At 43.7% G+C, this 14,707-nt stretch overlaps 1 protein-coding gene across 6 annotated transcripts; it reads right to left on the reverse strand.

The window, feature by feature from the left end:
• Nucleotides 1–4,388: 4,388 nt before the first annotated feature.
• Nucleotides 4,389–12,278, reverse strand: LOC140716422 (uncharacterized). Of its 6 annotated transcripts, none has more exons than XM_073029139.1 (2): nt 12,024–12,278; nt 4,389–5,741 (listed from the first exon to the last, which is right to left on the reverse strand). In XM_073029139.1, exon 2 carries the CDS (start codon nt 5,418–5,420, stop codon nt 4,635–4,637), a length of 786 nt encoding a protein of 261 aa, XP_072885240.1. In that variant the 5' UTR covers nt 5,421–5,741; nt 12,024–12,278; the 3' UTR covers nt 4,389–4,634. The 6 variants fall into 6 exon arrangements, with proteins under 6 accessions (XP_072885240.1, XP_072885237.1, XP_072885236.1 ...); XM_073029136.1 differs by having other exon boundaries at nt 11,904–12,278; XM_073029135.1 differs by having other exon boundaries at nt 11,652–12,278.
• Nucleotides 12,279–14,707: the final 2,429 nt, after the last annotated feature.

A 14,707-nucleotide genomic window follows, 5' to 3' on the forward strand; every position in this document is an offset into this window, starting at 1 on the left:
ACCCTGCCCTCTCCCAAGTCACACCACCCAGCAACCAACTAATTTAACCCTAGCCTAATTACAGGACAATTAACAATGACCAATTAACATACTAACTGGTACCTCTTTTGGACTGTAGGAGGAAACCCACACGCACATGGAAGGACGTACAAACTTTGTTACAGGGGGCACTGGAATTGAATTCTGAACTCCCAAAGCCCCGAGCTGTAGTAGCGTCACACTAACTGTTACAATACCGTGGTCCCCTAACTGGGGGCATCACAAACATTCATCAGCGGAAGATATCGCTGAGGACATTTCGGGAGGGCACTACCCCTAAAATGTTACGGTAACCAAGACCCAGATAATGTCACTAAATCAGTGGTCTGTTTGACCCCTTGATTTTCCTTTTGACACTTCTTAAGTCTAACCACAGAGTTTAGGCAAAGTTAGCTCTGTGTCCACTTAGAATCCTACCAACTGTACCCTGTACTATTTAATAGTTCTTTTTTTTGTCCATCTCTTATTGCCTACATAGCATGCCTCAATCCCGCTTATTTTGCCACAATGACCTCTTATATTTCCCATAGCTCAACGGTCCAGCAGGTGGAACTGCTGCCTTCCAGCAACCTGGATTCAAAACTGATTTCCGGTGCTGACTGTGTGGAGTTTGCACATTTCCTTGTGATTATGTGGGTTTCCTCCAGGTGCTGAAGGTTCCTCCAATGTCCCAAAGGTGAGTGGGCTGGTAGGTTAATTTGTTATTGTAAATTGCCCCCAGTGCCTCGGTGAGTAGATTAGACCATAAGATATATAAGAGCAGAATTAGGCCATTTGGCCCATCAAATTTGCTCCAGTATTTCATGATGGCTGATCCATTTTCCTTTCCTGCCTTCTCCCCTCATCCTGTCATGCCCTGACTAATTAAGACTCTATTAACCTTTGCCTTAAATATCTGTAAAGACTTGGCCTCCACAGATGCCTGTGGTGACAAATTCCACAGATTCACCACTCTCTGGCTAAAGAAATTCCTCCTCATCTCCATTCTAAAAGGACGTCCCTCTATTCTGAGGCTGTGTCCTCTGGTCTTAGACTCTCCCACCATAGGAAGCAGCCACTCTATCAAAGCCTTTAAACTTTCGATAGGTTCCAATGAGGTCACCTCTCATTATTCTGAGTTCCAGTGAGTACAGGCCCAGAGGCATTAAATGCTCTTCATATGACAAGCCTTTCAACCCCAGAATCATTTTCATAAACCTCCTTTCAACCCTCTCAGTACATCCTTACTGAGATAAGGGTATAAAACTGCGCACAATACTCCAAGTGAGGCCTCACCAGTGCTTTATAAAGCCTCAACATTACATCCTTGTTTCTATATTCTAGTCCTCTTGAAATGAATGCTAACATCGCACTTGCCTTCCTCACCACAGACTCAACCTGCGAATTAACCTTTAGGGAATCCTGCACCAGGACTCGCAATTCTTTTTGCACATCAGATTTTTGAATTTTCTCCCCTTTTAGATAATAGTCTACCCTTTTATTTCTTCTACCAAAGTGCATGGCTGTATTCCATCTGCCACTTCTTTGCCTATTCTCCTAATCTAAGTTCTTCACTGGTCTCTCTACTTCCTCAAAACTACCTACAGTTGAAGTCAGAAATTTATACATACACCTTAGCCAAATACATTTAAACTCAGTTTTTCCACAATTCCTGACATTTAATCCTAGAAAACATTCTCTGTCTTAGGTCAGTTAGGATCACTACTTTATTTTAAGAATGTGAAATGTCAGAATAATATTAGAGAGAATGATTTATTTCAGCTTTTATTTCTTTCGTCACTTTCCCAGTGGGTCAGAAGTTTACATACACTTTGTGCATTCTTGAAAAATGCACATTTGTTAATGCACACTTTGTTAGTATTTGGTATCATTGCCTTTAAATTGTTTAACTTGGATGTTAAGCTCCCAGCTATGATCTTCTTTCAGCCATAAATCAGTGATGCCCACAACATCATACACGCCAATCTGTAAACTGTGGTACAAGTTCACCTTTTATATTCTGTTAATTCACCCTTTTCTATTTTGTCCACCTTTTACAATGCAGCTCACCCTGTTCACTGCAAATTTGCCCTTTTATGAGCCTCTCCTTGCTAGCAGTCTCACTGCACACTGCCTCTGTTTGTAAACAAACTACCTCATCCTCAAGACTATCAATCCGGTTCCCATCCCCCTGCCAGATTAGATTAAACTGTTCTGAACAACTCATGGAAGGATATAGGTCCCACTTGTACAGGTCTTACCTTCCCCAGAAGATATCCCAATGATCCATAAATCTGAACCCCTGCCCCCTGTGCCAGTTCCTCAGCCACGCATTCACCTGCCAAATCACCTATTCTTACCCTCAATGATGCATGGCATGGGAAGCAATCCAGAGATTACTATCCTGGAGGTCCTTTTTTTCAGCTTTCTACCTAGATCTACCTTTCTCTGTGCTGTTTTTTATTACGTAGTTCAGTCTAGCTTTTTATACTGTGTCATGAAACACCATGGTCCTGAAAAACGTTGTCTCGTTTTTACTATGCTCACGACCAGCAGTTATGGTCGAAATGACAATAAAAGTGACTTGACTTGACGACTTCAGATTCAGATTCAGTTTATTGTCATTTAGAAACCACAAATGCAATGCAGTTAAAAAATGAGACAACGTTCCTCCAGAATGATATCACAAAAGCATATGACAAAACAGACTACACCAGAAAATCCAGATAACGTTTGGCAATCCCCAATCCAGAGTCTGGAGAGGCTGCTGCGTATTAATATCGCGCTACTGTCTCGCACGTTCCCCAGAAAGGAGCTCCAAATCCACCAGACAAAAACTAAAGCTACAAGACCTGCACAAAACCATGTAATTACAACATATAGTTACAACAGTGCAAACAATAGCATAATTGATAAAAAAAAAACAGACCATGGGCACAGTAAAAATAGTCCAAGATGTTAAAGGACTAAGTTCAAAAGAAATCACCACAGTTTCCACAAGTCCCCAGGGTCTCGACAGACTCGCCATCCCACGCCGGCGGCAGAAGGGAATACCCCCGCTATGGACTCAGCCTCGCAGACGCAGCACACAATGGAAACTCCGTCAAAAACAGCCTCGCAGACGCAGTACACACCAAAAGCCACCTGAGTCCGTCGAACCTCCGAGCTGACAACCATCCCCTCCGGCACAGCTTCTCCGAGCACCATCCTCTGCCGAGCATATTAAGACGGCCCCGCCAACGGCCATCGGCAATGCGACCCCGAGGACTGGGGGCCTGTTCTTCCCAGCAGAGTCCCGGACCTCACAGCAGCAGCAGCAAAGAAGGTCTTCCTGGAATTTCCCGATGTTTCTCGACTTGACTTGCAATCGCCCTTTCAGCTTTCTTCCTAAGATAACTCTTCTGGATCTCCTCACCTTTTCTATCTCTGTCTTTGGTGCCAATATCCACGAAGACCTCTGGCTGCTTACCCTCCCCCTTTAGATGGGGTAGCAGCAGGGTAACACTGCGATTAGTATGAACGGATGTTTAACCGTCAGCACCGAAGCCCTAGGTCCATACCAGGACACTCGGACTGCCCTCCGCACTCACACTGAATTTATAATGACAGCATTAGTGAATAAGTCATCTTTTTGCGCTCGCCATTCTTTGGTACAATTTAAAGTGGTACATAAAGCCTATTTGTCTAAAGAAAAATTATCCCATTTTCATTCTGATATTTCTCCAACTTGTGACAAATGTAATTCAGCCAATGCTTTGTTAATTCATATGTTTTGGTTATGTCCCAGCTTAGAAAAATTTTGGAAAGTATTTTTTACTTTTTCTCAACTTTTTAACACTAACTTTGAACCTAATCCTCTTACTGCTCTCTTTGGTATTCTCAGAAGTCAAGATATAACTTTAACTCCCTCAGACTTGTGTGTTCTAGCTTTTATCTCACTTATGGCGAGAAGACGGATTTTGCTTAAATGGAAAGAAGCAGCCTCCCCTACTCATATGCAGTGGTTAGAAGACATTACGACTCATCTTAGTTTGGAGAAGATTCGGTGTTCTATTTCTAATTCAGTACAGTACTTTTACACGACATGGGGTCCTTTTATGAACTACTACTCCAACTTGTGAAGTTTTTTTTCTACGTAGATGTTATTTATTATGTTATTCTTTGTTAACAACTTAGCGACACTTTTTAAAATATTTTTTTCCTTGTTCTTACCCATTGGCTTTCTTGGTAGGGGTTTGATTTTATATATATATAATGGCAGCATTGTTGAAAAATGCACATTTGTTCTGTTTATAACCTTGTTAACAACAGAACTGGGTCATTTAAAGATCTTTACCTTGTTAATGAATTAAAAGCGTTGACACTCGGAGGTGGTTATATTCAGCTTTAATCCACTAATCATCCATCTTTCCCTTTAACAATAATTCGTGAGCTGGATTCATTTACTTACGAGTGCATGTTACCTGAGCAAAACAATTACCTTTTTTATTCATTTATCTCATTAGAATGTAATTAGAAACACCGATTATATTCTTTCTCTTTCTTAAACTTAATCCTGAATGAGCTACATATTACTATCTGACATCCTAACAAAGCAAACGGTTCACTATCACAAGTCATTGGTGAATTTTCTGGTGTTTTCGCAAGGCGGATGTACGAGCGAAGCCCTTTCCACATTCAGTGCAGGTGAAAGGCTTTTCCCCAGTGTGAATACGTTGGTGGTACATCAGATCTCTTCCGGTTTTAAAGCTCTTCTCACAGTCAGAACATTTATAAGGCCTGTTTTCATTGTGAACACGACTGTGTGCAGTGAGGTTTGTTGAACACGTGAAGCATTTCCCACACACAGAGCAACTGAAAGGCTTCTCTTTGCTGTGAATTCGCTGGTGAATCAGAAGCTGAGATGAACTAGTGAATCCCTTTTCACAAACGGAGCAGATGAACGGTCTCTCGGTTGTGTGAAGTCGCTGGTGGCTGAGATGGTGGGATGATTTAGTGAACCCTTTCCCACACAGAGAACAGACAAATGGCTTCTCTCCTGTGTGACGACGCTTGTGATCAGTGAGGTGTGAAGAGCAAGTGAATCCCTTCCCACACTCAGAGCAGGTGAACGGTTTCTCCCCAGTATGAACTCGTTGGTGCTCGATGAGGTTGGATGAAGACCGGAACTTCTTTCCACAGTGAGAGCAACTGAATGGTTTCTCCTTGGTGTGAAGTCGCCGGTGCACCACGAGGCTGTCGGACTGAGCGAACCCCTTCCCACACTCTGGGCAGATGAAGGGCCTCTCCCCAGTGTGACTGCGTCGATGAATTTCCAGCTGAGAAGGCCAAATGTAACCCTTTCCACAGTCCCCACATTTCCAGGGCTTCTTCCTGCTGCAAGTATCGGTGTGCTTGTCCATGATGAATGATCAGTTCACATCCCAGCGACACACAACTTTTCACATACAGTGGCTTTTCTCCACTATGAAAGGGGGTAGTGTTTCCTCAGGTGTGTAAGTGTTAAAACTCCTTCCCCCGCGCCTGCATTGGAACACTCTTCTGTGGTCCTGACACTTTTCCAGTCATGTTGATATTTAATATGTTTTCTCAGTGGCAACATAGACATACATTTTTTCCTTCCACGTTTAACACGATGATACTCAGATCCCAATGAAATTCAGAGGTGTGATTTTGGAAGTGATGTGAAGTTTCACCATTTGTTAATTCTCCTCTTCCAACACCTGTGAAAACAATTTTAACATGACTAGTAACTAAAAATATGCCGGCTGAGACCATAAAAAATAGCCTGCCATATACACGAGAATTTGTCCGCCACAATTTTTAAGTTCAACGTGAATGCTACATTTCCCCCCAAGTGGAAGTACAGTCGGAACCTCCTTATCTGCGGGGGATTGCTTCCGGGATCCCTCGTGCATACCAAAATTCGCGGATGCTCAAGTCCCTTATTCAACCTGTTTCAATGCAGTGGACCTTAGGACCCAGTGGAACCCCACACCTTATTTAACCTGGCTCAGTGTGGTGGACATTAGGACCCAGCGGCAGAGATCTGAATCTGCAGTGTTTCTGTTCACAAAAATAATCACGATCATGACTGAAAATAAAGTGGAAATAATAAAGCGATCAGAAAAAGGTGAAACGCCATTGGTCACTGGAAAAGCGTTAGGCTGCATCGGTCAATGATCAGAACAATTTTAAAGGAAATAGTGAGAAAGACTCTGCCTCAATGAAAACTACAATTATTACTAAGCAATTCTCCCTAGGCCTCCCGTCCCATGATCCTTTCCCTTCTCCAGCTCTGTATCACTTTTGCCAATCACCTTTCCAGCTCTCAGCTTCATCCTACCCCCTCCGGTCTTCTCTTATCATTTCGCTTTTCCCCCTCCCCCTCCTACTTTCAAATCTCTTAGTATCTTTCCTTTCAGTTAGTCCTGACGAAGGGTCTCGGCCCGAAACGTTGACAGCACTTCTCCCTATAGATGCTGTCTGGCCTGCTGTGTTCCACCAGCATTTTGTGTGCAGTGGTTTAATTATTGGGTTTTGGGGGTTTGATCCTCCACATCAACCCAGCCCGGTGGAGAGCGCACTCGGGAGCGGTCTGTCACTGGATCGAACTGGGGAACTTCCCGAGCCCAGCGCTGAAATATACGTTCTTAAGTGTTTTTTTGCATAGAAAGGTAAACTATAATCTATATACTAAGACAAACGTTTGACTGACGCTAAATAATACTGGATGTACCTGTCATGACTTACTTAGTAAGAGAGCTTCTGATTTTTTTCAATCCCGATCCATGATAACCCACGCACCTCCTCCCGTATACTTTAAATCATCACTAGATTACTTATAATACCTAATACAATGTAAATGCTATGTAAAATATTTGTTAAACTGAATTGTTTAGGGAATAATGAAAAGAAAAGAAAGTCTGTACATGCTCGAACAACAAGTGCTGGAACAGCACTTCCGAGTTTCCGCGATTCGCGGATGAGGAGGGCCGACTGTATGCACTGCTATTATAACCTGCCAGCTTCCTTCTTCCTTCTTATCCAGTCCTGATGCAAGACCTCGGCCCAGATGTTGACTGTTAATTCCTCTCCACAGATGCTGCCTAACTTGCTGAGTTCCTCCGGTATTTTGTGTGTGTTGCTCTGTTATCATAACGGCCAGTCTTGACCACTTAGTGATATTTTGTTGCTAAAATAACTTGACTTCTTACAAACTAGATGGGATCATTATTTCGTTATTTATTAATCTTTTAGGATCTGGACGTGGTCTGTCCTCACAGAAACCACCAGTGGGAAGCAACCTTCCAGAACTGTTGCAGTTCTACTAGGAAACACCGGGGTTTAGTAGTGGTTGGGGTGCTGGCAGAAGGGCAGGATTATTAAAGAGAAAGCTGACCAAAAATCTCAGTCCACGTAAGCAAATAGCATCAAGGAATTGTACACAAGCAGCAGAGCACAGAACATTATAGCCCTTTGGCGCACGATGTTGTGCTGACCTTTTATCATACTCTCAGGTCAATCTAACCCTTCCCTCCTACATAGTCCTCCATCTTTCTATCATCTGTGTATCTTACTGTTTCTTATACGTCCCTAATGTATCTGCCTCTACAATCCCCACCTTAATCCGCCATCCCCGAGCAGGGCATTCCACGTATGCACCACACTCTGTGCAAATAACTTAATTGTCACATGCTCCCTACACTTCCTTCCAGTCAGGGAATACGTCAAATTCAGGGAATAATGCAGCTGAATAGGAGGCCAATCATTGGATTGTACATGTGATACTCTTTAAAAGCACTTTCCAATTTAGTAACACTTTGCTGCTCGGTAATTTGGTTTGATTTGTGCACTTCTAAACCAGTATTTAATGTAGTTTTATCATTAACTGATGTAGGTTCTGACAACTTACTGATGAAAAGAAAAACAGTCTCCATTTATCAGCTTTTTCATTTTACTGATTATAGGAGCTTCCAGGTTACAAATGACCAACTTAGGGAGCTCCAACTTTATGCAAATGCTCCCATGCATTTTCAAGCTAATAATAATATTTCACAGTGACTTGATGCAGTAATATATTCCATTTGATTAAGTTTGGGTAGTGTTACTGTGACTATTCAATACAAGTGCATGGAAAGGATTTGAAGTGGACAACTATAGAAAATGGACTGATGTAGACATCAGCATATGAACAGTTCTCAGGAGAAGAACCCATACATAACCCAGGGAGTGTCTGTATTTTATGTGTTTATCATCAAATAAAATGCTCAATACTTTCACATTAACATTAAAATCAGGTCTTAAAGGGAGTTATTTAGTCACTGTTTAGGGTTGCCTTTGTTCATTGTTTTGAGATGGTGGTGGTGAACTGCTACCTTGAACCTGTTGCAGGGAATTCAGTGACAATGAGGGACAAGTTATATCTATTTTCAAGTCAGGGTGGTCTGCAACTTGCAGGAGAACTTCTATCTAGTGGTTTTCCCATGTGCCTGCTGCCTTCTTCTTTCTTGGTGGTATGAGATACAAATTTGGGAGAGGCTAGCAGACACATCCCTCATCAGCATTGATACAATCTACAGGGGATGTCACCTCAAGAAGACAACATCCATCATCAAAGATTCCCACATTCCAGACCATGCCTTCTTCTTGCAGCTAACATCAGAAGCCTTGAACTTCAGCCATCCAGTTCTTGAACTAACCGGCAAAGCCCTAATCACCACAATGAAAGTGGTTATAGTATTTGTCAAGACTATGGCCACATTGACCACATTCAACAAAAATAGACTGCTTAACTTTTGTACTTATTGTATTTTCTTTTAAAAATGGAGTATAATTTAAGATTAATTTGTTTTCCTTGCAAATGTTGTGTATATCATACTACGTGTCTGTGATGTTACTGCAAGTAAGTTTTTCATTGTACCTGTGCAAATATCTCTGATGATGACATGTCATGGAAGTGTGTCCTGCTACAGCTCCTGGTGCACTGCATGATGACCCTGGAGCTCGGCACGGATTCACTTTGGAGCATCGGCAATGCCGGGAATGTCGTGGATAACACATTTAGTGAGTTGGTTACACCATAGTTTAAGGCCCAAGGGAAAGATCAGGAATGGGTGATTAACAGACAGAGCAGCAGCAGGAAGGTCGTGCAGAACCCCTCCCAAGCTGATAGCAAACACGAGGAAATCGCCAGATGCTGGAAATTCAAACAACACACACACACACAAAATGCTGGTGGAACACTGCAGGCTAGGCAGCATCTATAGGAAGAAGCACTGTCGACGTTTCGGGCTGAAACCCTTCGTCAGGACTAAATGAAAGGAAAGAAACTAAGAGATTTGAAAGTAGTGGGGAACCACCATTCAGGGCCCCAGACAGTCCTTCCAGGTGAGGCGACACTTCACCTGTGAGTCGGCTGGTGTGGTATACTGCGTCCGGTGCTCCCGGTGTGACCTTTTATATATTGGTGAGACCCGACGCAGACTGGGAGACCGTTTCGCTGAACACCTACGTTCGGTCCTCCAGAGAAAGCAGGATCTCCCAGTGGCCACACATTTTAATTCCACGTCCCATTCCCATTCTGATATGTCTATCCATGGCCTCCTCTACTGTCAAGATGAAGCCACACTCAGGTTGGAGGAACAACACCTTATATACTGGCTGGGTAGCCTCCAACCTGATGGCATGAACGTTGACTTCTCTAACTTCCGTTAATGCCCCTCCTCCCCTTCTTACCCCATCCCTGACAATATTTAGTTGTTTGTTTTTTTTCTCTCTCTCTGCCCATTCTCCATCTCCCTCTGGTTCTCCTCCCCCTTTCTTTCTCCCGAGGCCTCCCGTCCCATGATCCTTTCCCTTCTCCAGCTCTGTATCACTTTCGCCAATCACCTTTCCAGCTCTTAGCTTCACCCCACCCCCTCCGGTCTTCTCCTATCATTTCACATTTCCCCTTCCCCCCACTACTTTCAAATCTTTTGGTATCTTTCCTTTCAGTTAGTCCTGATGAAGGGTCTCGGCCCGAAACGTCGACAGTGCTTCTCCTTATAGATGCTGCCTGGCCTGCTGTGTTCCACCAGCATTTTGTGTGTGTTGCCCAAACTGATAGACTAGTTTGGATACTGTTGGGGGAAGATGCTTCTTATGACTTATGGCCTGCAGTGGAAAGGTTCCTTTCAGGATAACCAGTCAGTGACCCGATGTTGTAGCAGCACTTATGTGGCTGAACGAAACACAGAAAATGATGGAAACACTCAGTAGATCAGGAAGCAGTTCTGATGAGAGCAACAACTAATGTTTAAGGTAAAAACCCTTTGTCAGATCTGACAAAGGATGTTCAACTGAAACATTAATCCTATTTCACTTTCCAAGCACATCACATAAATCTCTGAATGCTCCCAGCATTTTGTGTTCATTTCAGATTTCCACTATTTGCCATTTTGTAATTTTCATTTTCCTAGGCTACTCCAGCTGATTAACTTGGAAGGACCAGTAATCCTATTGTGTGTATGCCTGATAGACAGATGGTTAAGCTAGTTTGTAGGAGATGGTCACTTCCTGACACTTACGTGGTGTGTGTTGGAGTTAAATTATCACTCAACACTGTTTCTCCAGGACCAAGGTGCCGGAGAACTCATTATCAACAGTACACAACACACTCAATTTCAACATTTAAGAAAAACTTGGACAGGTACATGGATGAGAGGTGTATGGAGGGATATGGGCCAGGTGCAGATCAGTGGGACTAGGCAGAAAAATGGTTCGGCACAGCCAAGAAGGGCCGAAAGGCCTGTTTCTGTGCTGTAATGTTCTATAGCACATATGGTTATGACAGAAGAAAAACATAGTCACAAAAAATATACATATATACGTAGTTCAAATCCCTGATGGCTTTTTAGTACTAGTTTTGCCTTTGCCAGTCTTATTTTGGCCCGTTTACAAGCTGGGCAGAAGCATTCCAGCTGAAACGGGGGAAATGGCTGATTTTGCACAGGATCCCTTTGAATACTGGACCAGGAATGTTTGGTCTATGCCACTTGCTGTGCTATCCCTACATCCCCAGGGTTCACAAAACAGAGTGGATTATCGGACTGCAGGGCTGCTCAGTTCAGTGAATCGCGACCTGCATTAGTCTGCTGCTTGTGGAGTCCGAGATCCCGCGTCGTGCGGGCTCCTTGGAAAGCACTCGCTCAACAGTGGACGGAAGTCTGGAGACCGTCCGGCAATTGACTGTCAATCAAATAAACGAACCAATTGGCTTCTGCTCTGCTCTCTGCGTCACCGCCAAGATAGCCGTACATACGCAGTACTGTGAGCCGGTTCACACCTCCCCCACCCCCGTTCACCGCGGAGCTGTAGCTAAATGCACCCCGTGAACAGCAGGTCTTTCAACTCTAATCCCAGTCCTTACGTTTAATTCAGATGTTTCAATAACACCCACCCCACTCCATTCACAAGCTGCACTCCTTCCCGCCCCCAACATTCCCCTACTACCGGGTTAGGCAGCATCTATGGGAAAGGGAAAACATCCACTGTTTACTTTCTTTCTGCACAGATGCTGCCTGGCTTGTTGAGTTACTCCGGCATTTTGTGTGTATTACTTTAATTTCCAGCACCAGCGGATTTTCCCTTACTGTGATTCTCCTACCAGTTCCGGAATCGCTACAACATCCGCAGGCCGCCTCGGTCTCTTACTGCGCATGCTCAGACACGGTTTTCAACTGCACTACGGCCACTTTTCGGCGCTTTGGCTAATCAGAATCAGAATCAGACTTTAATCGCCAAGTACCTATGCACATACAAGGAATTTACTTCCGGCAGATGTTGTCTCTCTGCTCATAACAATAATAATGATAAATATAAATGAAAATATAGATTATACATACAGGTAGTGCAATCCAAGTAATAGTTAGCCGACAGTTAACTGTTCAGCAAAGTGACCGCAGTAGGGAAAAAACTTCTCCAGTGCCTATTAGTCTTAGTCTGGAGGGATCTGAAGCGCCTACCAGACGGAAGCAGATCAAACAGTCCGTGCGCAGGATGGGAGGAGTCCTTTATGATGTTCCCCGCCCTCCTCTTCAACCTGGAAGAGTACAGGTCCACAATAGAGGGCAGCGAGGCTCCAATGATGCGCTCGGCAGTCCTCACTGTGCGCTGTAGTCTGGTTCTATCCTGCTTGGTGGCGGCTCCAAACCACACAATGATGGAGGTGCACAGTACAGACTCAATGACTGCAGTGTAGAACTGCAGCAGCAATTCCTGAGGCAGACCGGGCATATTTCCACCCGCAGAGACCTCTGGGTAGGTTTGAAGCCATTGCGTTGTGAACTGTGCAATTTTGTTTGGGATGCATTAGATTAATAAATTCCACAAGAAAACGGAATCGCTTTAGTAAAATAGAGAACGAATGATTACATTTTATGTAATGTATAGTTCTGTAAACCTCTTTTTCTACAGTGCTTTTTGTATTGCAGATTCCAGCATTTGAACCCTTGAACCTCCATGATGTATTTGTGTATGTGCGTGTAGGTATACATGTATATATACTGTGTGCGTGTGCATATGTGTGTGGACATTTACATAATTAATATTCATCAGGCTTGTAATGTACTATTGCAAAAACTGGTCTTCATGGTATCTGTACCCTGGGCACGTAGGCCCAGGTAATTAACCATGATAATAATGATAACCATGATAATAGGCCATGATAATAAACTTGAAAGCTGGAATCTGGAGCTAAAATCTACAATCCTGGGCCAAGAGCAGGTCAGGCTGTATGTGTGGAAAGAAAGGAATCATCAACATTTGGGATTGAGACTTCAAGATTGAAATTGTAGATGGAGCATAAAGCATGTGAGGTTGATAGGTGTGCCAAATGGGAGAGAGGATGATAGGCAGATGGAACCTGATGAGGTGAGGCTGAGGAGAAAGAGGGTGGGAGCAGTTAGTTGGAAACAGACAAGGCAACAAAAGGATAGAACCTGCTCGGAGAGAGGAAGGAGGGTGAAGGTACAGATGAAGGCTGGAAGATGATAAGTGGGGGAGAAGATGTGCATGTGCTGGGCTTTGATAACTAGGGTAAGTCATAAGTGAAAATATAAGAGAGGGCTGATGGGCAGCTGGAACCACGTTGGGGGGGGGGGTATAGGAGGCATCATGGGAAAAGTGTAGGTGTATTGTGTGGGAATAGGAAGTACACAACTCAGCAGAAAGCCAAACTCCACTTCAGTTCAACACGGGAGTCGAGATGGCATCAGCTCCAGGTGCTTTATTGGGCAGCACTTACTCATACAATTGAACTGAGCAAAACTGTGAGAACTAGAAAAATATCATAAGTATTTAATGCAGCAAACTTATAATGATTGAGTCACAGATACATTCCAAAGAAATTAAGAATGCATAAAACTAGACTTACATGTAAAATATCCAAACATTATACACAACATGAGTAAACAAAGTTTTAAAGTATGCGAGAAGATTAATTTCATGTCAGCATTCTTAAAATTACCAAGACTGGTCAAACACTATACTGATAATGAGGAATAAACTTGTATATAATATTAATGCAAAATATTGTTGAGGTTCCATTCTCTCTTATGAATTCCAAATGATGGGTTGCACAAACAAAAGAAAGACAATACAGGATTGTGTATGTACTGTTGTGGGAGAAAATTAAGAATATTCTTGTGGATGTGGAGGATGGCATGATTATCGATTTCTCTTTCTGGTAAAAAAATGTTTCCCTCCCCCTCCCCCCTTCTATTTCACACTCTGGCCTCTTAGCTCTTCTCGCCTACCTATCACCTCTCCCTGGGTCCCCTCCTCCTTCCCTTGCTCCTATGGTCCACTCTCCTCTCCTATCAGATTCCTTCATCTCCAGCCTTTAATCGTTCCTAAGCAACACACACAAAGTGCTGGAGGAACTCAGTGGGTCAGTCAGCCTCTATGAAAATTAATAAAAAGCAAACATTTCTGGCTGGGACCCTTCTTCAGGACTGAGAAGCAAGGAGCAAGACACCAGAATAAACAGGTGGGTTGAGGGTAAGGAAGCTAGCGAGAAGATGATGGGAGAGGCCAGGTGGGTGGGAGATGGAGATGAAGGAATGTGAGGGGAGAATGGGCCACAGGTGAAAGGGAAGGATCCGATGGGAACCGGTAGGCAGGTGAGAGTGGGAAATCGAGGAACAGAGTAGTGGGGGGGGGGGGGGTCGGTGTAGGGGAAGGTGAATTTCTTTACTAGAAGGAGAAATCAGTATTCATGCCATCAGGTTGCAGGCTACCCAGAAAGATTATCAGCTGTTGTACCTCCACCCTGAGGATAGCTGGCTTGCTGAGTTCCTCCAATGTTTTGTGTGGTGCTTTGAATTTACAGCATCTGCAGACTTTCCTACCCACCTGACTTTACCTACCACCTTCTAGCTAGTCCCCAACCTTTTTATTCTTACCGCTTCTTTTCCAGTCCTTAAGAACGGTCTCAGTCTGAAATTTGATGTTGGAAGTTTCAATATTGATTCCACTCGGCGCACTAGGCAGAATATGAAATGGTCTACAAATCAGTGACCTAGTCTGTGCTCCCTAAGGCAGTCCAACATTGCCTTCAACCTCGTTCTAGCAATTCCTGCGACGACACGGGTGCCAAGCTGTATCGGCCTTTGCCCTTCCCTTGGACAACATCGGTGTCGTGGAGAGG

The sequence above is a fragment of the Hemitrygon akajei genome, chromosome 25 (genome assembly GCF_048418815.1).
Source record: "Hemitrygon akajei chromosome 25, sHemAka1.3, whole genome shotgun sequence".
NCBI lineage: Eukaryota > Metazoa > Chordata > Chondrichthyes > Myliobatiformes > Dasyatidae > Hemitrygon > Hemitrygon akajei.